This window comes from Macaca fascicularis, chromosome 1 (assembly GCF_037993035.2).
Source record: "Macaca fascicularis isolate 582-1 chromosome 1, T2T-MFA8v1.1".
NCBI classification, from domain to species: domain Eukaryota; kingdom Metazoa; phylum Chordata; class Mammalia; order Primates; family Cercopithecidae; genus Macaca; species Macaca fascicularis.
This window is the reverse complement of record NC_088375.1, coordinates 36,886,768-36,914,450: the sequence shown is the minus strand read 5'-3', so window position 1 is coordinate 36,914,450 and position 27,683 is coordinate 36,886,768. Positions and strand designations below refer to the sequence as shown.

Below are 27,683 nucleotides of genomic sequence, written 5' to 3'. Positions count from 1 at the left end.
AAAAAGAACAAAGCAGGAGGCATCACACTACCTGACTTCAAAATTTACTACAAAGCCATAGTAAACAAATTGGCATGGTAATGGCATAAAAGCAGACATACAGACCAATGCAACAATAAAACTAGACCCTCTATTTCTCACCATATACAAAAATTGAAGCAAAATGGATTAAAGACTTAAATCTAAGACCTGAAACTAAAACTCCTTGAAGAAAACATTGAGGAAAACACTCTAGGACGTTGGTTTGGGCAAAGATTTTCCATGTAAGACCTCAAAAGCACAGGCAACCAAAGCAAAAAGAAAGAAAAAGCAATTACATCAAGCTACAAACCTTCTGCACAGTAAAGGAAACAATCAACAAAGTGAAGAGAAAACCCACAGAGATAGAGAAAATATTTGCAAACTACCCATCTGACAAGGGAGTTACAACCAGAATTTATAAGGAGCTCAAACAACTCAATAACAACAAAAAAAGGCGATAATCTGATTTTAAAATGGGCAAAAGATGTGAATAGATATTTCTCCAAAGAAGACATACAAATGGCCAACAGGTATGTGAAAAAATGCTCAACATCAGTAATCATCAAAGAAATGCAAATCAAAACTATGATGAGATATCATCTCACCCCAGTTAAAATGGATTGTATTAAAAAAAAAGGCAACACAGGCCTGCAAAGATGTGGAGAAAGGAGAACTATTCTATAAAAGGGCCGTATATGCAAGGAAGTTTCCAAATGTTGAAGGAGCTGAGAAACCAAAAACCAAGGCAGACAAATTCAGTTTGTGGGTAAAGGGTGTTTTACTGGGGAAACTAACAGAAGCATGGTCTTGGGGAGCCACAAGACAGGTAGATCTCTGCACTGTTACTCCCCAGGCTCAAGGCTTATATACCATAAAGAAAGGGTATGCTTGTTTTGTGCAACACGAAAGCAACCCTCCAGAACAGGCAAGAATGCTGTAAGCATCATAGCCTTATAATTTGTGTGATAACATCAAGGTTGCTTTGTTCTTACACTGAGAAAAGTAAATAGAAATCAGGAGGCATTCACTTGACTGGGGCTAATCAGAAGTCAACATGGCACATTAGCATTCAACATGCAGTCACTTTTGTCTCCACTTGTACACTGTTGGTGGGAATGTAAATTAGTATAGCCACTGTGGAGAACATTGTGGAGATTCCTCAAAAAACTAAAACTAGAACTACCATATAATCCAGCAATTAATTCCACTACTGGGTACATATCCCAAAGAAAGAAAATCAATATATCAAAAGATACCAGCACTATTCACAATACCCAATATATGGAATCAACCTAAGTGCCCACCAACAAATGAATGAATAAAGAAAACACAGTATATAAACCCAATGCAATATTATTCAGCCACTGAAAAAGAATAAAATCCTATCATTTGCAGCCACATGGATGAAACTGAGGTCATTTTGTTAAGTGAAATAAGCCATGTCACAGAAAGACAAATATTGCAAGTACCCACATGTGGGAGCTAAAAGAGTGAATCACATGAAGATAGAGAGTAGAGTCATGGTTACCAGGGGCCAGGAAGGGTAGGAGAGAGAGAAGATAAAGAGAGGTTGATTAATGTGTACAAGTATACGATTTAACAGAAGAAATAAGTCCTAGTGTTAGATAGGTAGACTGACTATAGTTTACAACAATCTATTGCACATTCTAAAATAGCTAGAGAACGGTAAATCAAATGTATCTACCATAAAGAAAAGACAAATATTTTAGATGATATCTATCCTAAGTACACATATTTGATCTTTACAAATTATATGAATGCATTAAATTCTAAGATGTACCCTGGAGAGGAAAGAAAGTACATTAATGATTACGTAAGTTGAATGGGTTGCGGGTAATGAGAAGCGACTGCTAAAATGTATGGAGTTTCTTTTGAGGGTGATGAAGAAGTTTTCAGATTGGTTGTGGTGATGGTTTCACAGTTCTGTGAACATGCTAAAAAACATATAATTTTACACTTTAATTGGGTGAATTATTTACTAAAGCTACTATTTTTTTGAAAATTCTCATGTAATTTCTTCTGTTTATAATTACATTGTTTTTAACATTTAATTATTCCCTTCTGGGATTTACTTTTTAGGTATCTTTTTAATGAGGTAGGGATCTAAATTTGTTTTGTTTTGTTTTTTGAGATGAAGTCTCGCTCTGTTGCCTAGGCTGGAGTGCAATGGTGCGACCTCGGCTCACTGCAACCTCCACCTCCCGGGTTCAAGTGATTCTCGTGCCTCAGCCTCCCGAGTAGATGGGATTACAGGCACCTGCCAACACGCCCAGTGAACTTTTGTATTTTTAGTAGAGACTGGGTTTCACCATGTTGGCCAGACTGGTCTCGAGCTCCTGACCTCAAGTGATTCACTTGCCTTGGCCTCCCAAAGTGCTGGGATTATAGACATTGGCCATCACACCCACCCGAGATCTAAATTTTTTAACAATTGAATAATTGATTGTGCCAACCCAATCTGAATATCCCATATTTAGGTGAGTCTATTTCTGACCTTTCTATTCTGTTCTGTTGTATTTATCTATTCTAACACAAGTAACACATTTTCTCAGTTACTTTGACTTTATAATACATTTTGATGTCTAAAAGTACAAGTTATTTTTATTAACCTTCTTTTAAAATGTTTTCTTATTCTCATATTCAGATTCTTCCAAATGGGTTTTATAATCAACTTGCCAATTGCTAAAAACAAAATTGTTATTGAGATTTTCAGTGGAATTATATCAAATTTAAAGATTAATTTGGAGAGAATTGACATCTATTGATTATTGTTCTCAACCAGTGATATGCTGTACAGCTCTCCTTCTAGTTTTCAAGGTCTTTAGTATGGTTTTAGCATTTTCAAGATATAGGTCTTATCCCTTTTATAAAATTTATTCCCTCTTTGCATTTCTAATGCTTATTATTGGTATATAGGTAACATGTTGGGGTTTTTTTGTATTTATCTTGTATTCATCAACCTTATTAAAGGCTAAATAATTCAAATAATGTTTAAATTTATTTTTTTCTGGGTAGAAAATTGCATTATTTGCCCAATGTTTGTTAAAAAATTATATATTTATCTTATATTTGCAACATTATTAAAGGCTAATTAATTCAAATAATATTTAAATTTAACTTTGCTGGGTAGAAAATTGCATTATTTGCCCAATGTTTGTTAAAAAATTATATATTTATCTTATATTTGCAACATTATTAAAGGCTAATTAATTCAAATAATATTTAAATTTAACTTTACTGGGTAGATAATTGCATTATCAGGAAATAATAGTGATTTTGACCTAATGAGATACCATCTCACACCAGTCAGAACGGCCATTATTAAAAAGTAAAAAATAAAAACAGATGTTGGTGAGGATGCAGAGAAAAGGGAACACTTATATACTGTTGGTGGGGATGTAAATTAGTTCAACGCTATGGAACAGTATGGAGATTTCTCAAAGAACTAAATATGAAACTACCATTTGACCCAGCAATCCCACTAGTGGTTATATACCCAAAGGAAAAGAAATCATTTAATCAAAAAGACACCTGCACTTATATGTTTATTCCAGCACTATTTTAAATAGCAAAGTCATGGAATCAACCAAAATGTCCTTCAATGATTAATTGGATAAAGAAAATGTGGTATATAACATGGAATATTATGCAGCCATAAAAGAGAATGAAACTATGTGCTTTGCAGAACATGGATGGAGCTGGAGGCCATTGTCTTAAGTGAAAAACCTCAGAAACAGAAAATCAAATACTGCATGTTCTCACTAGTAAGTGGGAACTAAACAATGGGTATACATGGATATAGGATGAAAATAATAGACACTGGTGACTCCAAAAGTGGGGAGGGTAGGAAAGGACCAACAGTTGACAATTTACGTATCGGATACAATGTTCACTATTTGGGTGATGGGCTCACTGGAAGCCCAAACCTTATGATTTACACAATATATCCATGTAGCTATCCTGCACATGTACCCATGAATCTAAAATAAAATTCAAAATTAATTAATTAATAAAATAAATATAAACAGTTAATGTGGATATGTTTATTACCTTGATTGTCATGAGGGTATCATGAGTGTATGTAAATGTTCAGTGTCAAACTGAATATATTAAACATGTGTGGATTTGTTTTTTCTGTATATCAATTGTACTTCACTAAAGGTGTTAAAAACAATATAATATGTTAATAAAGTAAAAGGAAATCAAGATGTAGTAATCTCAATTGACACAGAAAATATCTTTGACTAAATACACCACCTATTTATGATTAAACTCTAAACAAATGAAAAATTGAAGGGAACTTCCACAACCCAATAAAGGGTATGTATGAAAGCCTACAGTAAATGTTGTACTTAATGGTGAAAGCAGAATGTCTTCCCCGTAAGACTGAGAACAGGAATATTCACTTTTACCACTTCTATTCAACAATGTACTGGGGATTTTTGCTAAAGAAATCAGTGGGAAAAACTTTTTTTTTTTTTTTTTTTTGAGACGGAGTCTCGCTCTGTCGCCCAGGCTGGAGTGCAGTGGCGCGATCTCGGCTCACTGCAAGCTCCACCTCCCGGGTTCACGCCATTCTCCTGCCTCAACCTCCGAGTAGCTGGGACTACAGGCGCCCGCCACCACGCCCGGCTAGTTTTTTTTTGTATTTTTAGTAGAGACGGGGTTTCACCGTGTTAGCCAGGATGGTCTCGATCTCCTGACCTCGGGATCCACCCGCCTCGGCCTCCCAAAGTGCTGGGATTACAGGCTTGAGCCACAGCGCCCGGCCGGGAAAAACTTTTTTAAAGAGATTTTGCTGCTTCCTATAAGTAGTTATATCTCTCGATTTTATTTGCTGAATTAAGGCCTCCAGTGACAGCAGAAATCCTTTCTCCTCTCTTGAATGGAAATGCCTCTAGCATGTCCCCAGTAATGATCTAGATTTCTAATAACTACCTCTAGTAAGTAAATGAACTTTCCTAAATAAACAAGTCTTGATTACACCATCTAGTGTATTAGCTTTCTCTCCAGCTTTAGGACACTTGACAGGGATGCCTTCTACATTTTCTTCCACATAACTGACAAATTACTACATGTGGCAGGGTTAATACAGAGCTCCAATCAGATGTATTAATGCATTAATGCAGTATATCTCCATGGAGAACCCTGTGACCTGCTACCAGTAGACCAGTGAACCAATTTAACTGAACTCATTTTTTAATATTTGAGGATCAAAATTCACTGTACCTAGAAGTCCCAGTTGTCAGAATAGGTAACCAACAAGTAAACATTTTAGAAATATTGTGTGACTTTGCTATTTCCCTAAAGTATTACTATAATGGCCCACAAGGTACCATATTTCAATTCATTTGTCATCTTGTGTGCCAGGGTAACAGAATCAGGCACAGTGGCTCATGCATGTAATCCCAGCACTTTGAGAGGTTGAGGCAGGAGGATGATTTAAGCCTACGAGTTCAAGACTAGCCAGGGCAACACAGAGAAATCCCATCTCTAAAAAAAATAAAAAATTAGCCAGAAGTGGTGGTGCACACCTCTAGTCCCAGCTACTCAAGAGGCTGAGGTGGGAGAATTGCTTGAGCCCAGGAGGTTGAGGCTACAGTGAGTTGTGATTGGACCACTTACCACTACACTCCAGCCTGGGCAATAGAGTGAGACCCTGTTTTTTTTTTTTAAAAAAAGAATCAGAGTGTGATATCCAGTGATCCAAATATGGTCACCTTGTATGAAATGATAAGAACCACCTTTCCTACTTTATTATTAGTATAAATTGAAGTTGAAAATTTTAAACATGTTCCCAAACAACAGAAAAAGAACACTTGTTCATATTTCATAGATTCTGGCCTTAAAAAAAAAAAAGACCCCTTAATTGTGTAACAGCTAGGTACCTAACAAATGCAAGAATAAAAAGAAGAAATCAACCTTTCCTTTTCAAAGCCCACAAAAGTTACATTATACATCAATAAATATACATCCTCATTTTTTTGAGTCTTTGTCTAGATTATTGAAAACAGCAAAATGGGCCAGGCATAGTAGCTCATGCCTGTAATTCCAGCTACTCGGGAGGCTGAGGAGGGAGAATTGATTGAACCCAAGAGGCAGAAGTTGCCGTGAGCCGAGATCACACCACTGCACTCTAGCCTAGGCAACAGAGTGAGTAAGACTCTGTTTAAAAAAACAAAAACAAATTTTAAAACTGTAGAATGTATCTTTAGTCAAAAAAGAAGTGTGAGTTGTGAATCCAGACGAACTAACCTTTAGGGCCAATTCATATGTGGCTGAGCTCCAGATATCTCTTTCTGCCATTAACTGTTTCATATCATTCTCCATCCTTTCTCTTTGTAATGTATATAAGTCATGATATTCTTCTACCATTCTATAAAAACAATTAAGAAACAGCTTCATTTAATTTATACTAACAATATAGACACATATATAATACTACGCAGCCATAAAAAAGGATGAGTTCATGTCCTTTGCAGGGACATGGATGAAGCTGGAAACCATCATTCTTAGCAAACTAACACAAGAACAGAAAACCAAATACCGCATGTTCTCATTCATCAGTGGGAGTTGAACAATGTAAACACATGGACACGGGAAGGGGAACATCACATATTGGGCCTGTTGGGGGTTGGGAGGCAAGGAGGGAGAACATTAGGACAAATATCTAATGCATGTGTGTAGGGAGACCCCCTGAAACTATTGCTATGGAATAAAAGATGAAATGCTTCTGATTATTGTAAATACAAAATTGCATGCAGGATTGTGTAAAGACAATGCCAGGTTGGACTGCCAGAATGAGCCAACAGCGCGTGATGTGCTTCCCCCTGCAGAGAGCCTATGAATAGATGTACAGTGCAGTCAGGGAGGTTTCACATCACCAAGATTCCTATCCCAGAAAAGCAGATGTTCGTAGTTCTGGGAATGGAATGTCACCCTTGTGGAGAGCCTATAAACGGATGCATGGGGGTCGCCTGTCCATATGGATAAGATAGGGCTACAAACGCCCTCATCTTGCCATGGCTCTTCTAGGCCTCTTTAGGGTTAAGGCATACTCCCTTCTGAGAATTTCTGGTCTAACCAGTTGTCTAGCTTCACATCCTGTTTCTATGGATTGTTTGTAACCAGCTTTTGCTGCAACTGTTACTGCTGATTAATATCTTGCTAATCATAAGTTATGGAAAGACTGTTTCTGTTTTAAGGCTCTGTTAGAAATTACTGATGCACACACTATATTGTAAATTCTTACCTCTGTATACTGTACTTCTGCATACAGATGTTATGTTAAAGACTTACTTCATATCCATGTGACCATCTCACCTCATAATCAAATGACTCTAAATCCCTCATTGGGATTAGTGAGGGCAGGGATAGTGAGACCTATCCCTGCCCTCACTAAACTTAGTAATAAATGCTTGTATATCCAGTGCATTGGCAGCACCGGGGGACCAGAAGGCAGTGACTCCCCCTGGACCCAGCTTTCACTGTCTTGTGTGTATCTATTATTTCCAGACCTGCTGATCCGCCTGGGAACAAAGAAAGAGCCCCGTTGCATTGCGGGCTGCTGGCCAGATCCTGCAATACATGCAGGACTTGAAACCTAGATGATGGATTGATGGGTGCAGTAAATCACCATGGCACATGTATGCCTTGAAACAAATGAAGCACAAGGCCTATGGGATAATGCAAAAGCAGTGCTAAGAGGGAAGTATAGCTATTTAACAAACCTGCATGTTCTGCACATGTATCCCAGAACTTAAAGTATAATTAAAAAAAAAAGTCTCCCAATAAAGCAAAGCCCAAGACCAAATGGCTTTACTGCTGAACTGTACACAACTTAGAATAAACACCAATTCTTCTCAAATGATTCCAAAAAATTGAAGAGGAGGGAATTCTTCTTAACTGATTCTGCAAGGCCAACATTATTTTGATATCAAAACCAGACAAAGACACAACAACAAAAAAGAAAACTATAAGCCAATATCATGGATGAACATAGATGCAAAAATCCCAACAAAATACTAGCAAAGCAAATCCAACAACATATCAAAAAGATAGTACACCATGATTAAGTGGGACTTATCCTGAGGATGCAAGGATTTTGTTCAATAAACATATTTGAACATTTTTTGGAGATTTGTGACAACTTGAAAAAGCTAAGCCAGGTGTCGGGGGTCACACCTGTAATCAGCACTTTGGAAGGCCAAGGCAGGGGGATCATCTGAGGTCAGGAGCTCAAGACCAGCCTGGCCAACATGGTGGACCTCATCTCTACTAAAAATACAAAAATTAGCTGGGCGTGGTGACGGATGCCTATACTCCCAGTTACTCAGGAGGCTGAGGCAGGAGAATTGCTTGAACCCAGGAGGCGGAGGTTGCAGTGAGCTGAGATTGTGCCACTGCACTCCAGCCTGGGCAACACAGTGAGACTCTATCTCAAAAAAAAAAAAAAAAAAAGACAAAAAAAAGTTCACAGATAAACATAGCCTAGAAACATCAAAAAAATGAAGAAAAGTTAGCAATGTCATGAATAGATAAAATACATGTAGATACTGGTCTATTTTATCATTTACTACCATAAAATATATACTAATCTATTATAAGTTAAAATTTATCAAAACTTACACAAACGCTTACAGACCACACATGGCACCTCCATAGTCAAGAGAAATGTAAACAAATGTACAGGTACAGTATTAAATCATAGTTGCATAAAATTAACTATAGTACTTACTATATTACTGTAATACTTTTGTAGCCACCTTCTGCTGCTATTGCAGTGAGCTCAAGCATCCACTTAAAACACCATGTAGGCTGGGGGCGGTGGCTCAGGCCTGTAATCTCAGCACTTTGGGAGGCCGAGGCAGGTGGATCACATGAGGTCAGGAGTAAAAAAATTAGCCAGGTGCCAGGCGTGGTGGCACATGCCTGTAATCCCAGCTACTCAGGAGGCTGAGGCAGGAGAATCACTTGAACTCAGAGGCAGAGGCTGCAGTGAGCCAAGATTGCATCACTGCACTCCAGCCTGGGTGACAGAGCGAGACTCTGTCTCAAAAAATAAAATACCATGTAATGTAATCATCACTGCATGAGTAGTTTGTCTCTCCAGTCAATTGTGTATTGTAGTAGAAAGTGATCTCTCCCAGTTTTCATGTAATTTTCATCATGTTTAGTACAGTAACATAAACCTTGAATAACACCATGGTACCTATACAAACTGTCAGTGGTGATGCTGAAAGTACTCCCAAGAAGCAGAGAAGAGTCATGACGTCACAAGAAAAATTAAACACTTGATACGTACTATAGATTCAGGTCTGCAGTTGTGGTTGCCCACCATTTCAGACAGACAGTTCGTTTTGTAAACAGATGATGTAAATATACAATATCAATAAATACAGTATAGTACTATAAATGTATTTTTTCTTCCTTATGATTTTCTTAGTATTTTCTTTTCTCCAGCTTACTTTATTGTGAGACTATATTATATAATATATATAACATGCAAAATATGTGTTAATTGACTGTTTATCAGTAAGGTTTCCAGCCAACCATAGACTATTAGTGGTTAAGTTTTGGAGGCATCAAAAATTATACATAGGTTTTTGACTCTGTGGGTTTTGGTGTCTCTAACCCCTACATTGTTTAACAGTTGACCATATACTGAAAGACACTGTTTCAAGTAAGATTAACTGATCCATTGTGACAAATGCTGCTAGAAAGGCAAGTGAAATGAGAATTGACCATTGGATTTACCAATATGAAGGTCATAGATGACTTTGTCAAGTGCCATTTAGTGCCATGGTAGGGATGAGACACAAGTGATAATGGCAAGGGAAGAAACAACAAAGACAATGAGTATGACAACTTTTTGTAGAGATTTCCTGTAAGGACAGCAGAGAAAAAGGACCATAGCAGGAAGGGAATGTGTAGTTCTAAGAAACCTGGGACATTTTTGTTTGTGTTTTTTGTTTTTAAGATGGGAGTAATTATAGCATATTTGCATACTGATGGGATTAATCAGCTAGAGAGGGAAAAATTAATGATGCAAAAAAGAGAAGGAATGTTTGCTGAAAGTTTCTCAAGTAAGTAACAGGGTATATATGAAAGCATACAAACAAGAGATTGGCCTTAGAAAGGAGCAGACTATAGGTAACAAAAAGGAAAAGAGAATATATAAGCACAGATGCAGGTGGGTGGATAGATGTGGGGGTGACAGCTTAAGTTCTCTTCTGTTTGCTTCTACTTTTTAGAAAGCAAGATCATCAGCTTATAATGAGGGTGGAAAGGTAGGATTGAAGGTATAAGGATAGAAGACTAAGTATAGAAGTCACCTTGAAAAACAAGAAAGTTATAATACAGAAAAAAGTAGTACATAGAATAGGCAAAAATTGAATAAAGTATCTCATATTATGTATTAGTCCATTTTCATGCTGCTGATTAAAGACATACCCAATACTGGGTATACTGGGTAATTTTTTTTTTTTTTTTTTTTTTTTTTTTTGAGACAGAGTCTCGCTCTGTCGCCAGGCTGGAGTGCAGTGGCACGATGTCAGCTCACTGCAACCTCCGCCTCCCAGGTTCTAGCAATTCTCCTGACTCAGCCTCTTGATAGCTGGGACTACAGGTGCACACCACCATGCCCAGTTAATTTTTGTATTTTTAGTAGAGATGGGGTTTCACCACATTGGCCAGGATGGTCTCTATCTCTTGACCTCCTGATCCGCCTGCCTCAGCCTCCCAAAGTGCTGGGATTACAGGCGTGAGCCACCTCACCCGGCCCCGAGACTGAATAATTTATAAAGGAAAAGAGGTTTCATGGACTCACAGTTCCATGTGGCTGGGGAAGCCTCACAATCATGGTGGAAGGTGAAAGGCATGTCTTACATAGGGGCAGGCAAAGAGAGAATGAAAGCCAAGCAAAAGGGGTTTCGCCTTATAAAACAATCAGGTCTCTTGAGACTTAATCACTACCACAAGAACAGTACAGGGAAACCACTCCCATGATTCAATTATTTCCCACCAGGTCCCTCCCACAACATGTGGGAATTACGGGAGCTAATATTTAAGATGAGATTTGGGTGGGGACACAGCCAAATCATATTATACTAATAAAGAATAAGATAGAATAAAAGTAAAAATACATTTTTGAATTTAGATTTTGGGCACTTTTGGTTTTTCTTGACATTTAAAAAATTCAATTACTCTTCAAACAGTTTTTTAGAAAGCACAGGAACAGGCTGTATTAACAGAGACATAAAAAAAGATGTAATGTGTGTTCTTAGATTGGATACTGATTTGGCTAACCCAACTGTGAAATATATTTTGGAAAAACTTGGGAAATTTTTAATATCTAGCTAATCTATGAAGTAAAAATTTACTGAAATAGGCAGACATTCTTCTTCTTTTTTTTTTTTTTTTTGAGACAGAGTTTTGCTTTTGTTGCCCAGGCTGGAGCGCAATGGCGCAATCTCGGCTCGCCACAACCTCTGCCTCCCATGTTCAAGCAATTCTCCTACCTCAGCCTCCCAAGTAGCTGGGATTACAGGCATGTGGCACCACACCCGGCTAATTTTGTATTTTTAGTAGAGAAAGTGTTTCTCCATGTTGGTCAGGCTGGTCTTGAACTCCTGACCTCAGGTGATCCACCTGCCTTGGCCTCCCAAAGTGCTGCGATTACGGGTGTGAGTCACCGCGCCTGGCTGTAGACATTCTTTTTATCATTTGTTTCTGTGTCTTCTCTTTTTTTATTTTTATTATTTACTTATTTATTTCCTAATTTTTATTTTATTTTATTTTTCCATAAGTTATTGGGGTACAGGTGATATCTGGTTACATAAGTAAGTTCTTTAGTGGTGATTTGTGAGATTTTGGTGCACCCATCACCCAAGTAGTATACACTGCACCATATTTGTGGTCTTTTATATAACCCTCATCCCCCTCCCACTCTTTCCCCGAAGTCCCCAAAGTGTATTATTCTTATGCCTTTGCATCCTCATAGCTTAACTCCCACATATCAGTGAGAACATACAATGTTCGGTTTTCCACTCCTGAGTTACTTCACTTGGAATAATGGTCTCCAATCTCATCCAGGTCACTGCAAATACCATTAATTAATTCCTTTCTATGACTGAGTAGTATTCCATCACATATATATATATATACCACAGTTTTTTGTATCCACTCATTGATTGATGGGCATTTGGGTTGGTTCTACGATTTTGCAATTGTGAATTGTGCTGCTATGAACATGCATGTGCAAGTATCTTTTTTGAATAATGACTTCTTTTCCTCTGGGTAGATACCCAGTAGTGGGATTGCTGGATCAAATGGTACTTCTACTTTTGGTTCTTTAAGGAACCTCTGCACTGTTTTCCATAGCGGCTGTATTAGTTTACATTCCCACCAGCAGTGTAGAGTGTTCCCCAATCACCGCATCCGTGGCAACATCTGATTTTGATTTTTTGATTATGGCCATTCTTGCAGGAGTAAGGTGGTATTGCATTGTGGTTTTGATTTGCATTTCCCTGATCATTAGTGATGTTGAGCATTTTTTCATATGTCTGTTGCCCATTTGTATATCTTCTTTTGAGAACTGTCTATTCATGTCCTTTGCCCACTTTTTGATGGGGTTGTTTGTTTTTTTCTTACCGATTTGTTTGAGTTTACTGTAGATTCTGGATATTAGTCCTTTGTCAGATGTACAGATTGTGAAGATTTTATCCCACTCTGTGGGTTGTCTGTTTACTCTGCTGACTGTTCCTTTTGCTGTGCAAATGCTCTTTAGTTTAATTAGGTCCCAGATATTTATCTTTGCTTTTATTGCTTTTGCTTTTGGATTCTTGGTCATGAAATCCTTGCCTAAGCCAATGTCTAGAAGGGTTTTTCCAATGTTATCTTCTATAATTTTTTAGTATAGGTCTTAGGTTTAAGTCCTTAATGCATCTTGAATTGATTTTTGTACAAGGTGAGATATGAGGATCCAGTTTCATTCTCCTACATGTGTCTAGCCAATTATCCCAGCACCATTTATTGAAAAGGGTGTCCTTTCCCCACTTTATGTTTTTGTTTGCTTTGTTGAAGATCAATTGGCTGTAAGTATTTGGGTTTATTTCGGGATTCTCTATTCTGTTCCACATAGGTCTACGTGCCTATTTTTATATCAGTACCATGCTATTTTGGTGACTATGGCCTGAAATAGGTTGACATTCTTAACTGAAAAAATACTGATTGTAGAATAGTGCATACAGTACAATTTTGGTTTTAACTATACATACACATGTGAGTACATGTACACAGAAACAAGACCCATAGCACCAGCCTGCCTGCTCCCTCCCAATACTGCAGCTTCCCCCAGGCCCATGGCAACACCTCACATCACTCTGCTGGCCCATGTGTGTGCAGGCAGGTTTTGCTTTCCCTGCCTCGCCAGCATGCATGTGTGCATGCACCCTGCCCTGCCACTGATGTGGCAGTAGTGCATTCTGCCCTTCCACACCCTCCCCACAACCCCTGCCACAAGGCTTTGATCCATTATAGTCAGAGCCTTGGCGGGCAGACACCCAGCCAGTCCCACCCCCACCAGTGCCCTGCCCTTAGTGGCAACACTCCTCCAAGAGTAAAGCTAAGCTCAGAGAACAGTGGACTCTCCCCTTCCTTCAAGGAAGCTATGAATCACAATAAAATGATAAATGACAGACAAAACAGCCAGTATAGAAAAGACTGTAACTGGCCTGATAGAGCTGAAAAAATGTACTACAAGACCTTCATAATGCAATTACAAGTATTAATAGCAGAATAAACCAAGTTGAAGAAAGAATCTCAGAACTTGAAGGCTGGTTTTCTGAAATAAGAGAGTCAGACAAGAATAGTAACAAAAGAATGAAGAGGAATGAACAAAACCTTGAAGAAATGTGGGATTATGTAAAGAGACCAAATCTATGACTCATTGATGTCCCTGAAATAGATAAGGTGAGTGTAAGCAACTTGGAGAAGATATTTTAGGGTATTATCCATGAGGACTTCCCCAACCTAACCAGAGAGACCAACATTCAAATTCAAAAAATGCAGAAAACGAAAATACAATACTTCACAAGAAGATCATTCTCAAGGCACATAATCATCAGATTCTCAAAAGTTGAAATAAAAGAAAAAATGTTAAAGGCATCTAGAAAGAAAAGTCAGGTCACCTCCAAAAGGAAGCCCATCAGACTAACAGTGGACCTCTCAGCAGAAACCCTACAAGCCAGAAGAGACTGGAAGCCAATATTCAACATTCTTTAAAAAAAGAAATTCCAACCCAGAATTTTATATATGTCTAAATTAAGCTTCATAAGTAAAGGAGAAATAAGATCCTTTATAGACAAGCAAGTGCTGAGAAAATTCATTACCACCAGATCTGCCTTAAAAGAGCTCCTGAAGAAAGCACTAAATATGAAAAGGAAAGACCATTACCAGCCGCTATTAAAACACACATAAGTACACAGACCAGTAACACTATGAAGCAACCACACAAACAAGTCTGCATTATAACCAGCTAACATGATGACAGGATCAAATCTATATATATCTTTACTGGTTTACCTTAAATGTAAATGGGCTAAATGTCCTGATTAAAAGGCACAGAGTTGCAGGCTGGATAAAGAAACAAGACCCATTGGTATGCTGTCTTCAAGAGACTCATCTCACATGCAATGACACCCATATGCTCAAAATAAAGGGATGGAGAAAAATCTACCAGGCAAATGGAAAAATCCACTCTGAGTAATTGATACGTAAATTAGACATTTAATACATAAATCATAATTTAGTCATATAGTTAATACTATAGTGCAGTAAAAATTAATTTGTTCTATATGCATCATAATGAGAAGATCTCAAAAGAATAGTATTTAGTTGGTAAAAGCAAAAAAAAAAATTTTTTTTTGAGAAGGAGTCCTGCTCTGTTGCCCAGGCTGGAGTGCAGTGGTGCAATCTCGGCTTACTGCAGCCTCCGCCTCCTGGGTTCAAGCAATTCTCCTGCCTCAGCCTCCCAAGTAGCTGGGACTACAGGTTCCACCACCACTCTAGCCATTTTTTTTGTATTTTAAGTAGAGACAGGGTTTCACCATGTTAGCCAGGATGGTCTCGATCTCCTGACCTCATGATCCGCCCACCTCAGCCTCCCAAAATGCTGAGATTACAGGTGTGAACCACCGTGCCCGGCCACAAATTTTTTTTATATGTAACTATGTATTATAGTAAAATATAAAAACATGGATAGGAAAGTTACATACCAACTATAGATTAGTGATTAACTCTGGCGAGGGAAGAAGCAGAATGGAGATATATAGAGATATAGACATAAATATAGATGCATTTTTTTAAATCTTCAAATATTTTTTTTTCTTTTTTTTTTCTTTTTTTTTGAGACAGAATCTTGCTGTCACCCAGGCTGGAGTGCAGTGGCACGAACTCAGCTCACTGCAACCTCTGCATCCCGGGTTCAAGCGATTCTCATGCCTCAGCCTTCCAAGTAGCTGGGATTACAGGTAAGCACCTCCACACCCAGGTAATTTTTGTATTTTTAGTAGAGATGGGGTTTCGTCATGTTGGCCAGGCCAGTCTCAAACTCCCAATCTCAGGTGATCCACCCACCTCAGTCTCCCAAAGTGCTGGGATTACAGGCGTGAACCACCATGCCCGGCCTAAATCTCCAAATATTTTTATAAAATTTTGTTTCCTAAAAATGGGGTATGAAACAAGTATGACATAATGGCTGACATTTGGTAATTCATGAAAGGAAATGAGTGCTCACTATAATGCTTCCTTTTTCTGAATGTTTGAAATATTTCATGACATAAAATTTCATTAAAAGCTACCAGAATAAGAATATTTCATATTGTCACAGCACTGACTATACGCCAAGCACCATTCTAAGTGCTTTACTTATATTACTTCCTTTAATACTTGTAATAACCCTATGAGGTAGGTAATGTTATTATCCCAATTTTACATATGGGCAAACTAAGGCCCAGAAAAGTTAAGTGACTTCCCCAAGGTCACACAGCAAACAGCATGGTTCCAGAATCTATGCTATCTATGCACACTGCCTCTTTACACTTTCTTGTAGAAAACCAGAAAGTAACAGCTTGCAATCCTGACTCAACAAAAATGATTAATGCTGGCCGGGCGCGGTGGCTCAAGCCTGTAATCCCAGCACTTTGGGAGGCCGAGACGGGTGGATCACGAGGTCAGGAGATCGAGACCATCCTGGCTAACACAGTGAAACCCCGTCTCTACTAAAAAATACAAAAAAACCAGCCGGGCGAGGTGGCGGGCGCCTGTACTCCCAGCTACTCGGGAGGCTGAGGCAGGAGAATGGCCTGAACCCGGGAGGCGGAGCTTGCAGTGAGCTGAGATCCGGCCACTGCACTCCAGCAAGGGGGACAGAGTGAGACTCCGTCTCAAAAAAAAGAAAAAAAAAAAAAAATGATTAATGCTGAAAGCAACAGTATATCTCCAAGAGAAAAAATCATGTTTTACCTTCTTTCCACCCAGAATGAGAAATCAACTAAATTCAGATAAAGTAAGCTATCTATACGTGCTTTTAGAATTCAAGAAGTTAGTATCATATATATTATTTCAGAAGTTACATAAGCTTCTTCCCTTTCCCCTATATAAGCTACACAAACTCTAAGCAACTCACTTGGCATTCTTTTCCGCATCTAAAAGAGCTTGCGCCAAATCCTTGTGAGCCTTTTCTGTTTCCTTTGTTAATTTCACATCATGCGCCCGAACTAGACACAGTTCCCTGAAATAAAGCAAAGAAATTTTTAATTCATATTTGGAGACTTCCAAAAAGTTTCTACCAAGAAAATCAGATTTCTACTCAGGTATCTTCTCAGTTATCATGTGTACCTCCCTTCCCAGTTATTCCACCTTATAAACCAAATCAAGAAATTGAGTGTACATTCTAGATGGAATCTTGCCAGGTTTGGAAATGGAATCAGGCTGGCAGGAATCAGGCAGAAAGAAGATGTAGGGGAGATCCTTTAGAATGGAGGGAGGTAGATGCTGACATGCAAGGCCTCCATGCTGGTCTACCCCACTTTCTGATAATGACTATCCTATCTTCTTTATTCTCACCACTAACCATCTTGCTTCAAGGTTAGAAGTTAGATGATCACTAACTTTGATGGCTATATGATACTTACTCTATTTGCAGTGTTAACATCCATAATGTTAACATCCATAATTACAGCACTGTTCTATAAATCTGATTAAGGTAAACATCTGTATTTTATTTTATTTTATTTTTGTTTTCTGAGACAGAGTCTCACTCTGCCACCCAGGCTAGAGTGCAGTGGCATGATCTTGACTCACTACAACCTCCACCTCCCGGGTTCAAGTGATTCTCTTGCCTCAACCTTCCCAGTAGTTGGGATTACAGGCTTGTGCCACCACGCCCAGCTAATTATTTGTACTTTTGGTAGAGATGGGGTTTTGCTATGTTGGCCAGGCTGGTCTCAAACTCTTGACCTCAAGTGATCCTCCCACCTCAGCCTCTCGAAGTGCTGGGATTACAGGTGTGAGCCACCATGCCCAGCAACATCTATATTTCAGAAGAAAGAGCAAGTTTTTTCCATGTCAAATATATACAGAATCTTCATTTTTATGTGAACTTGCATAACCCATTTATCTATCTCTATATCTACAATGACATCTAGTTATTTTTGTTCTCTTGCTAAACATGAAAAGAAAACAGAAGAACCTTGGCCTTTAACCATTCCACTTTCCCTAAATATTTTTTACTCCCTTTAGAGACATGACATTAACTTTTGTTTTGTGTTTAAGATAATCACAGTTTTTACCTGGTCAATTCTTCAATAACATGCTTGAAATTATACAATTCTTCTAAAATGCGCTGGTCCATCACTCGCTGAGTTACCAAGTCTTTGTAGAAATCAATCATCTGCCGGGCAATCTGGTCAAGCATTTGCACATACCTCTCTCTGCATGACAAACAACCAAAAAGCTCCTAGATCTGATAAATGAATTCAGTAAATTCTCAGGTTACAAAATCAATGTACACAAATCAGTAGCACTGGTATACACCAAGAAAACCAAGCTGAGAATCAAATCAAGAAATCAATCCCTTTTACAATAGCTGCAAAAAAAAGAAAGAAAAGAAGAGAAAAGAAAAGACTTAGGAATATACTTAACCAAGGAGATGAAAGATCTCTACAAGGAAAACTACAAAACACTGTTGAAAAAACATTGCATATGACACAAACAAATGGAAACACACCCCATGTTCATGGATGGGTAGAATCAATATTGTGAAAATGACCATACTGCCAAACTCAATCTACACATTCCCTGCAATTCCCATCAAAAATACCATCATCATTCTTCACAGAACTGTGAAAAAAAAAAATCCTAAAATTCATATGTAACCAAAAAAGAGCCCACAAAGCCAAAGAAATACTAAGCAAAAAGAACAAATCTGGAAGCATCACATTACCTGACTTCAAACTATACTACAAGGTTATAGTTACCAAAACAGCATGGTATGGGTATAAAAATAGGCACATAGACCAATGGAACACACTAGAGAATCCACAAATAAAGTCAGATACTTACAACCAACTGATCTGCAACAAAGCATACAAAAACATAATGTGGGGAAAGGACACCCTTTTCAACAAATGTTGCTGGGATAACTGGCAAGCCATATGTAGAAGAATGAAACTGGATCCTCATCTCTCAACCTATACAAAAGTCAACTCAAGATGGATCAAAGACTTAAAGACTTGAAACCATAAAAATTCTAGAAGATAACACCAGAAAAACTCTTCTAGACATTGGCTTAGGCAAAGAATTCATGTCCAAGAACCCAAAAGCAAATGCAACAAAAACAAAAATAAATAGATGGGACCTAATTAAACTAAAGAGCTTCTGCACAGCAAAAGAAATAATCAGCAAGGTAAACAGACAACCCACAGAGAGGGAGAAAATATTCATAAACTATGCATCTGGCAAAGGACTAGTACCCAGAATCTATGATGAACTCCAACAAATCAGCAAGAAAAAAACAAATAATTTCACCAAAATGTGGGCAAAGGACATTAATAGATAATCCTCAAAAGAAGATATACAAACAGCCAACAAACATGAAAAAATTCTTAACATCACGAATTATCAGGAAAATGCAATTTAAAACTACAGTGAAATATCACCCTACTACTGCAAGAATGGCCATAATTTAAAAAATCAAAAATAAATGTGGTGAAAAGAGAACACTTTACACTGCTGGTGGGAATGTAAACTAGTACAACCACTATGGAAAACAGTATGGAGATTCTTCAAAGAACTAAAAGTAGAACTACCATTCAATCTAGCAATCCCAATACTGGGTATCTACCCACAGGAAAATAAGTCATTATATGAAAAAGACACATGCACATGCATGTTTATAGTAGCACAATTTGCAATTGCAAAAATACGGAACCAACTTAAATGCCCATCAAGCAATGACTGGTTAAAGAAAATGTGGTATATACACACTATGGAATACTACTTAGCTATAAGATGAAATGAAGGCCGGGCACAGTGGCTCAAGCCTGTAATCCCAGAACTTTGGGAGGCGGAGACGGGTGGATCATGAGGTCAGGAGATCGAGACCATCCTGGCTAACACGGTGAAACCCCGTCTCTACTAAAAAATACAAAAAACTAGCTGGGCGAGGTGGCAGGTGCCTGTAGTCCCAGCTACTCAGGAGGCTGAGGCAAGAGAATGGCATAAACCCGGGAGGCGGAGCTTGCAGTGAGCTGAGATCCGGCCACTGCACTCCAGCCTGGGCGACAGAGCGAGACTCCGTCTCAAAAAAAAAAAAAAAAAGATGAAATGAAATAATGGCATTTGCAGCAACTTGGATGGAGTTCGAGACCATTATTCTAAGTGAAGTAACTCAGGAATGGAAAACCAAATATCGTATGTTCTCACTTATAAATAGGAGCTAAGCTATGAGGATGCCAAGGCATAAGAATGATATAATGGACTCTGGGGACTGAGGGGGAAGATTAGGAGGGGGATGAGGAATAAAGACTACATAATGGGTACAGTGTACACTGCTCAGCAGGTGATGGGTTGTATTAGTCCATTCTCACACTGCTATAAGGATATACCCAAGACTGGGTAATTTATAAAGGAAAGAGATTTAATTGACTCACAATTCCACAGAGCTGGGGAGGCCTCAGGAAACTTACAGTCATGGCAGAAGGGAAAGCAAACATGTCCTTCTTCACACAGCGGTAGGAAGGAGTAGAATGAAAGCCCAGCAAAGGGAGAAGCCCTTTATAAAACCATCAGATCTCTGGCCAGGCACAGTGACTCATGCCTGTAATCCCAGCACTTTGGGAGGCCGAGACAGGCGAATCACCTGAGGTCAGGAGTTTGAGACTAGCCTGGCCAACATGGTGAAACCCTGTCTCTACTAAAAATACAAAAAATGAGCTGGGAATGGTAGTGCATACCTTTAATTCCAGCTACTTGGGAGGCTAAGGCAGGAGAATCCCTTGAACCCAGGGGCCGGAGGTGGCAGTGAGCTGAGATTGCACCACTGCACTTCAGCCTGAGCAACAGAGTGAGACTCCATCTCAAAAATAAATAAATAAATAAATAAATAAATAAATAAATAAATAAATAAAATCATCAGATCTCATGAGAACTAATTCACTATCACAAGAACAGAATGAGGGAAACAGCTCTCATGACTCAACCAGCTCTACCTGGTCCCTCCCATGACATATGGGGATTATGGCAACTACAATTCAAGATGAGATTTGGTTGGGGACACAGCCAAACCATATCACGAGTATACCAAAACTCTCAGATATCACCACTGAAGAACTTATCCGTGTAACCAAAAACCACCTGTTCTCCAAAAACTATTGAAATAAAATAAGAGAAGCAAGGTATCATGCAGAAGGAAAGGAAAAAAAGACAGAAAATATGCAAGAAAGAAAATAATGTTAGAGAATAAAATAGTAAACAGACATTCCAAAAGTTTTGTGAGATGAACAATATATTTGAAAAAAAAAAAGAAGAAGAAGGCTGGCTGCAGTGGCTTACGCCTGTAATCCCAGCACTTTGGGGGCCCGGGGCGGGTGGATCACCTGAGGTTGGGAGTTCGAAACCAGCCTGACCACGATGGATAAACCCCGTCTCTACTAAAAATACAAAATTAGCTGGGTGTGGTGGTGCATGCCTGTAATCCCAGCTACTCGGAAGGCTGAGACAGGAGAATCGCTTGAACCTGGGAGGCAGAGGTTGCAGGGAGCCAAGATCGCGCCATTGCGCTCCAGCCTGGGCAACAAGATCAAAACTCCGTCTCAAAAAAATAAATAAATAAAAAACAAAAAGCACAGAAGCAGAATGCTTGTGGCTCCATTAAAAAAGAAAAAAGAAAAAACAGGAATCTAGGCTGTTTTCCTGCCATGCCATACAAGTGAGTGAACAATTACAGAGAATTGTAACCAGAGCCCTAATTATTTGGAATATCATATGTGAGATATAAAACAAAAATAAAAACTTGTTTTATTCCTTCTTCTAGATATAAATTCTATGAGACTAGAAACTATGTCTTACATATTTGTATTTTCACATCTAACAGCATGACTTACGTATAGTGAGAGTCTTATAAATAGTTAAATTCATGAATAAAACCACTTTTTTCAAATTGACAACATGTAAAATGACATCAACTATTTAAACATAAACAAAAATCTTTAATACAAAGAAGTCATTTATTTTGCTTCCAAATAAAACCAAACAAAATATTTGGAAGTGATCACAGATGATAAATTATAAATACCATAACTGAATAGTATTCATCTATATTAACAGTGATATAGGCCAGGTGTGATGGTTCACACCTGTAACTTCAGCACTCTGGGAGGCTGAGGCAGGCAGATCACTTGAGGCCAGGAGTTCAAGACCAGCCTAGCCAACATGGCAAAACCTTGTCTCTACCAAAAATACAAAAATTAGCATGGCATGGTAGCACATGCCTATAATCCCAGCTACTTGGGTGGCTGAAACACAAGAATCACTTGAGCCTGGGAGGTGGAGGTTGCAGTGAGCAGAGATCTCACCACTGCACTCCAGCCTGGGTGACAGAGCAAGACTGTCTTAAAAAAAAAAAAAACAAAAAAAACAAAAAAAAAAAACAGGCCGGGCGCGGTGGCTCAAGCCTGTAATCCCAGCACTTTGGGAGGCCAAGACGGGTGGATCACGAGGTCAGGAAATCGAGACCATCCTGGCTAACACGGTGAAACCCCGTCTCTACTAAAAAATACAAAAAACTAGCCAGACGAAGTGGCGGGTGCCTGTAGTTCCAGCTACTCGGGAGGCTGAGGCAGGAGAATGGCGTGAACCCAAGAGGAGGAGCTTGCAGTGAGCTGAGATCCGGCCACTGCACTCCAGCCTGGGTGATAGAGCAAGACTCCATCTCAAAAAAAAAAAAAAACTGATCTAGGTGTTATACTGTAAGCCTGAGGTCCTAGATTTGTAATATGTCTGAGTTGGACTAGTCGTTTAATCTTTCATCCATTGACAGAAAGAATTATCTAGCCCTTGCTAAAAGGCTGAAAGTGACAGAGAGTTTATCACCTCAAGATGCAGCTCATATATTGGAAAGTATCCATTTAAAAAACATCGTCTTTAGGATTTTCCCCTCCTAACAACATAGGAACTAAATACCCATTACAATCCAACTAGATCCATAAAAGAACACAATTTTCAAAGCATTACTGAGCTTGCGGAAAGAAACAGAAGATTCTAGGGATGAAAAACAAGAACAAACAAAAAATAGTAAGTTAGAAATGGAGTGGGAGTTGTGAGCAGTAAGCAAACCCAAGGTCAGGGTGGTTCCCAGGAAAATATCAACACTGAAAACCAGAGACTAAGTCTTGGGCTCACTTCAAAGTGGGAGGCGTGGGCAAGTGTAGGACTACTGCATGAATCCCAGATTCCAGAAGGGAGCACATGCAAATCTTCTTTTCCAGAAAGCATCCTGGATTCATGCCCTGAGGACCCCATGGCCAAGGTCAGTGAAATATTAGCTCCACAAGCAAAGGCTGCAAAATACTAATGTAAATAAACCACCATGAATGAGACTCAGAAGAAACAACCAACAGCAGATTTTATAAGACTATGCATGAAATGTTTGAGAAATAAAAGATAGAATCTAAAAATGGGCTGGGCACAGTGGGCTCACACCTGTAATCCCAGCACTTTGGGGGGCTGAGGTGGGCAGATCACCTGAAATTAGGAGTTCAAGACCAGCCTGGCCAACATAGGGAAACGCCATCTCTACTAAAAATGCAAAATTAGCCAGGCATGGTGTAGCATGCCTGTAATCCCAGCTACTCAGGAGGCTGAGGTGGGAGAATCACTTGAATGTGGAGGTGGGGCTTGCAGTGAGCTGAGATCGTGCCATTGCACTCTAGCCTGAGTGACAAGAGTGAAACTCCATCTCAAAAAAAAAAAAAAAAAGAATCTAAAAATGAATAAACAATAAAATTATTATATACGATGAGACAGATGTGGAAACAAACCAATAGAACTCTTAAGGGAGGCCAGGCACAGTGGCTCACGCTTGTAATCCCAGCACTCTGGGAGGCTCAGATGGGTGGACTGCTTAAGGCCAGGAGTTCGAGACTAGCCTGGCCAATATGGCAAACCCTTTCTCTACTAAAAATACAAAAAAAAATAAAAATAAAAAAATAGCCAGGCATGGTGGCATGTGCCTGTAGTCCCAGCTACTTGGGAGGCTAAGGCACAAGAATCACTTGAACCCGAGAGTCAGAAGTTGCAGTGAGCCAAGATTGTGCCACTGCACTGCAGCCTGGGCCACAGCCAGATTCTGTCTCAAACAAACCAAAACAAAACAAAACAAAAACTCTTAGGGGAAAAATATAATTATTGAGTTAATAATAGATGGGTTATAGCAGAATAGACACACCTAAAGAAGGTAGTAATGTCCTAGAACAAATTACCCAAAATGTAGGACATAGATAAGAGGGAAACTATGAAAAAGAGATTAAGAGACAAAGAAGATAGAATGAGAGTATCTAACATATATCTAATCAAAGCTCCAGAAAGAGAAGACAGAATGCAGTACAGACACAAGTCAAAGATCATCACTGATAATTTCCCAAAACTTCTGAAAGACATCAATCTATATAGAGAATTATGGTATAGATATAGGTACAGGAAATATAAAAAGAAATCCAGAGGAACTAAATTTACTTTCCTACCTGAAGTAACAACAACAAAACAAGGACAAAGAATATGAAACAATTTTTAAGACACTGGATATCAGGCAATGAAAGTAAGTGATCCCTGAGAGACCAGAAATAAAGCAAGAGTAAAGGGAGAGTTTTCCAGGCCATAGCACACAGAAAGGGAATCCAGGAAGATCCCAGTTGACTCTCTGAGTTAAGGAGACAGAGCTAACAGTCTAGAGATGAAAGCAGCTGGAGTTCAGAGGGCAGAGTAGCAGAGGGAACAGTTACACAGGATATGCAGAAGATCTCCCTCAAGTGTTCACCTAAGTACTGATCAGAGCATAAATGTGAGAAAACTACCCAAGACCAAGGAAAGAACTAACCCAAAAGGATCAGAGGTAAGAGTGCCGGAACTCGCAGAGAAGTAGTACCAGTTCCAAGCAACCAGACTGTAAAAACTCATGATTCATGGGACATTGGATATGGTACACAGAAAAGTTTTGCCTCGGTATCCAGAAATAATTAGCCCTAAATTGGGCACTGCTCTTGTCCCACCTAAAGACCTAACAGTATCAAAATTTTAAAAAATAACTTAATTGTGTCCCACAACAAAGCTAAGAAATATTTGTATGAATACAAAAGTATACAGATCCGAATAAGGCACGATTCCTGTCTGCCACCCAATCAAAATTACTCCTAGGTTTAAATGTTTGTCCCCTCATAACTGGTGTTGAAATTTAATTGTTATTATAACAGCATTAAGAGGTGGACCTCTGCCCTGATAAATGGACTAATGCCATTATTGCAGGAGTGGGTTCATTATCGCACGAGTGGACTCACTCCCTCTTTCTCTCTCTCTCACTCTCTCACTTTCTGTCATGTTACGATTACCACAAGAAGGTTCTCACCAGATGCTGGCACCTTCGTATATTGCACTTCCCAGCTTCCCAAACTGTGAGCCAATAAATTTCTGCTCATTATAAATTACCCCCGTCTGTGAGCAGCACAAGGCAGACTAAGACAATTACTAAACATGTAAAGAAGCAGGAAAACACGCCTATGAGGAGAAAAATCAATGAATCAAAACTGACCCAGACCAAAAGAGATGTTAGAATTAACAGACAAAACCACTAAAAGTTATCTAACTACATTCTGTATGTTCAAAAAGTTAAGTAGAGACATGGAAGATATTTAAAAGACCCAAATTGACCTTCTAGAGATGAAAGTAAAAATGTCTGAGATGAAAATATACACTAGATAGGATTAAAGTGAGATCCTGTCTCTACAAAAAAATACAAAAAAAAATTAACTGGGTGTGGTGGCACACACTTGTAGCCCCAGCTACTTAGGAGGCTGAGGTAGGAGGATCACTTGAGCCCAGGAGGTTGAGGCTGTAATGAGCGAAGATCATGCCACTGCACTCCAGCCTGGGTAACAGCGCAAGACTCTACGTCAAAAATAATGATAATAATAGTAATAATAATTAGATGGGATTAAAAGCAGATTAGATATTATGGGGAAAAAGATTAATGAACTTGAAGGTATAGCAATAGAAACTATCCAAAATGAATACAAATAGAAAAGAGCAAAAATGTGTATAACATTAGTGATCTGTGGGACAACTTCAGTACTAGTGGCCTAATAAACATGTAAACAAATTCCCTCAAAAGGGGTGGAAAGACAAAAAAAAAACACTTAAAGAAATAGCCAAAATTTTTTCATATTTGATGAAAACTATAAAGCCACAGATCAAAATGCTTAATAAGCACCAAGCACAAGAAACGTAAAAAAAACGACACCAAGGCATAGCATAGTGAAATTGCTCAAAAGCAACAGTAAAGAAAAATCCTAAGGCCAGGCTCGGTGGCTCATGCCTGTAATCCCAGCACTTTGGGAGGCCAAGGCGGGCGGATCACGAGGTCAGGAGTTTGAGACCAGCCTGACCAACATGGTGAAACCCCGTCTCTACTAAAATACAAAATTAGCCGGGCGTGGTGGCGGGCGCCTGTAGTCCCAGCTACTCAGGACCCTGAGGCAGGAGAATCGCTTGAACCCTGGAGGCAGAGGTTGCAGTGAGCCGAGATCACGCCATTGCACTCCAGCCTGGGTGACAGAGCGAGACTCTGCCTCAAAAAAAAAGAAATCAGCTCCAGGAAAAAGACACATTACATTTGGAGGAATAAAGACAAGGATGGCAGCAGATTTCTCACTGGAAACAATGCAAATGAGAAGAGAGTAGGGTAACAACATATTTAAAGTACCAAATTTAAAAATTGTCTATATCCAGCAAAAATATCCTTCAAAAATTCTCTTATCGCCCCAAGGCCAGGTACCAAACAACCAGGGACAACCCCTATGATGGAGTACCCAGTGACATTATCCAAACAATCCAATCCTAAGCCTACTTAACCTGCCTCACCTATTCCTTCCCAAGGAAACCACAATAGAGGTGCCTCCCCACAGGTTCCCTCCCTCTCTTTACCTCATGATTGACTTGGTGTCTCCCCTGAATGGCCCTGTATGGCATGCTGCTTCTCCCTAGGGAGCTGTAAGTATAACAAAACTATAAAACTCTTTCTGGGTTATTTCTCTTGATCTGCATCAGGTTTCACTGTATCTCACCCAAGATAATATGGCTAAAATAAAATGAAAGCTACAGGCCCTTTCCATATATTAACAAAAAAAAAGAAAAAGAAAAAAATGCAATTAGATTACTTATGATCAGTAGAATAGAGAAGTGTACTTTTGTGGCATTCTCAAAAGTAGATACAAAAACAAATCTAATATAAAAATCAAAAGGAAACTGGACCATTCCAACAATAGCACTAACCTGACTTTAGACAGAAGTTCTCCTCTGTCTGCACAGTCCACACTGACTTGTCGAATAAGTTCATGAAATATCGTGTTGTAAATGGTCTGTTCCTTCTTCAATATATGTAGTAGTTTGTGCATCTGTCAGAAGGTAAGTAACATAATCAGTACTTACTACAGTCTTAGTAAAAAACGTTTTAGGAGGTTAACACCCTAAATGTAAATAAGTTTTAGAAACACGTTGATTAATTTATTTCACTTACATTTTCATTTATATATATACATACAAAAGTGATATTTGATTTTTAAAAGTTGGTCTGCCTAGGCGCAGTGGCTCACACCTGTAATCCCAACACTTTGGGAGGCCAAGGTGGGCAGATTGCTTGAGGCAAGGAGCTTGAGACCAACCTGGGCAATATGGCGAGACCCTGTCTATACAAAAAATATAAAAATTAGCCAGCCACGGTGGCACACGCCTGTAGTCCCAGCTACTCGGGAGGCTGAGGTGGGAGGATCACCTGAGCCCAGGGAGGTGGCAGCTGCAGTGAGCCGTGATCA

The 27,683-nt window shown here is 39.0% G+C and overlaps 1 protein-coding gene across 1 annotated transcript in view; it reads right to left on the bottom strand.

The window, feature by feature from the left end:
* Nucleotides 1–27,683, bottom strand: part of AXDND1 (axonemal dynein light chain domain containing 1) — a 171,501-nt gene that overhangs the window by 123,996 nt on the left and 19,822 nt on the right. The window contains exons 9-12 of the mRNA XM_065532054.2: nt 27,145–27,266; nt 17,895–18,035; nt 16,730–16,834; nt 6,298–6,418 (exon numbers count right to left, since the gene is read on the bottom strand). Coding sequence (XP_065388126.1) covers nt 6,298–6,418; nt 16,730–16,834; nt 17,895–18,035; nt 27,145–27,266 — 489 coding nt within the window. The remainder of the gene's footprint in view (nt 1–6,297; nt 6,419–16,729; nt 16,835–17,894; nt 18,036–27,144; nt 27,267–27,683) is intronic.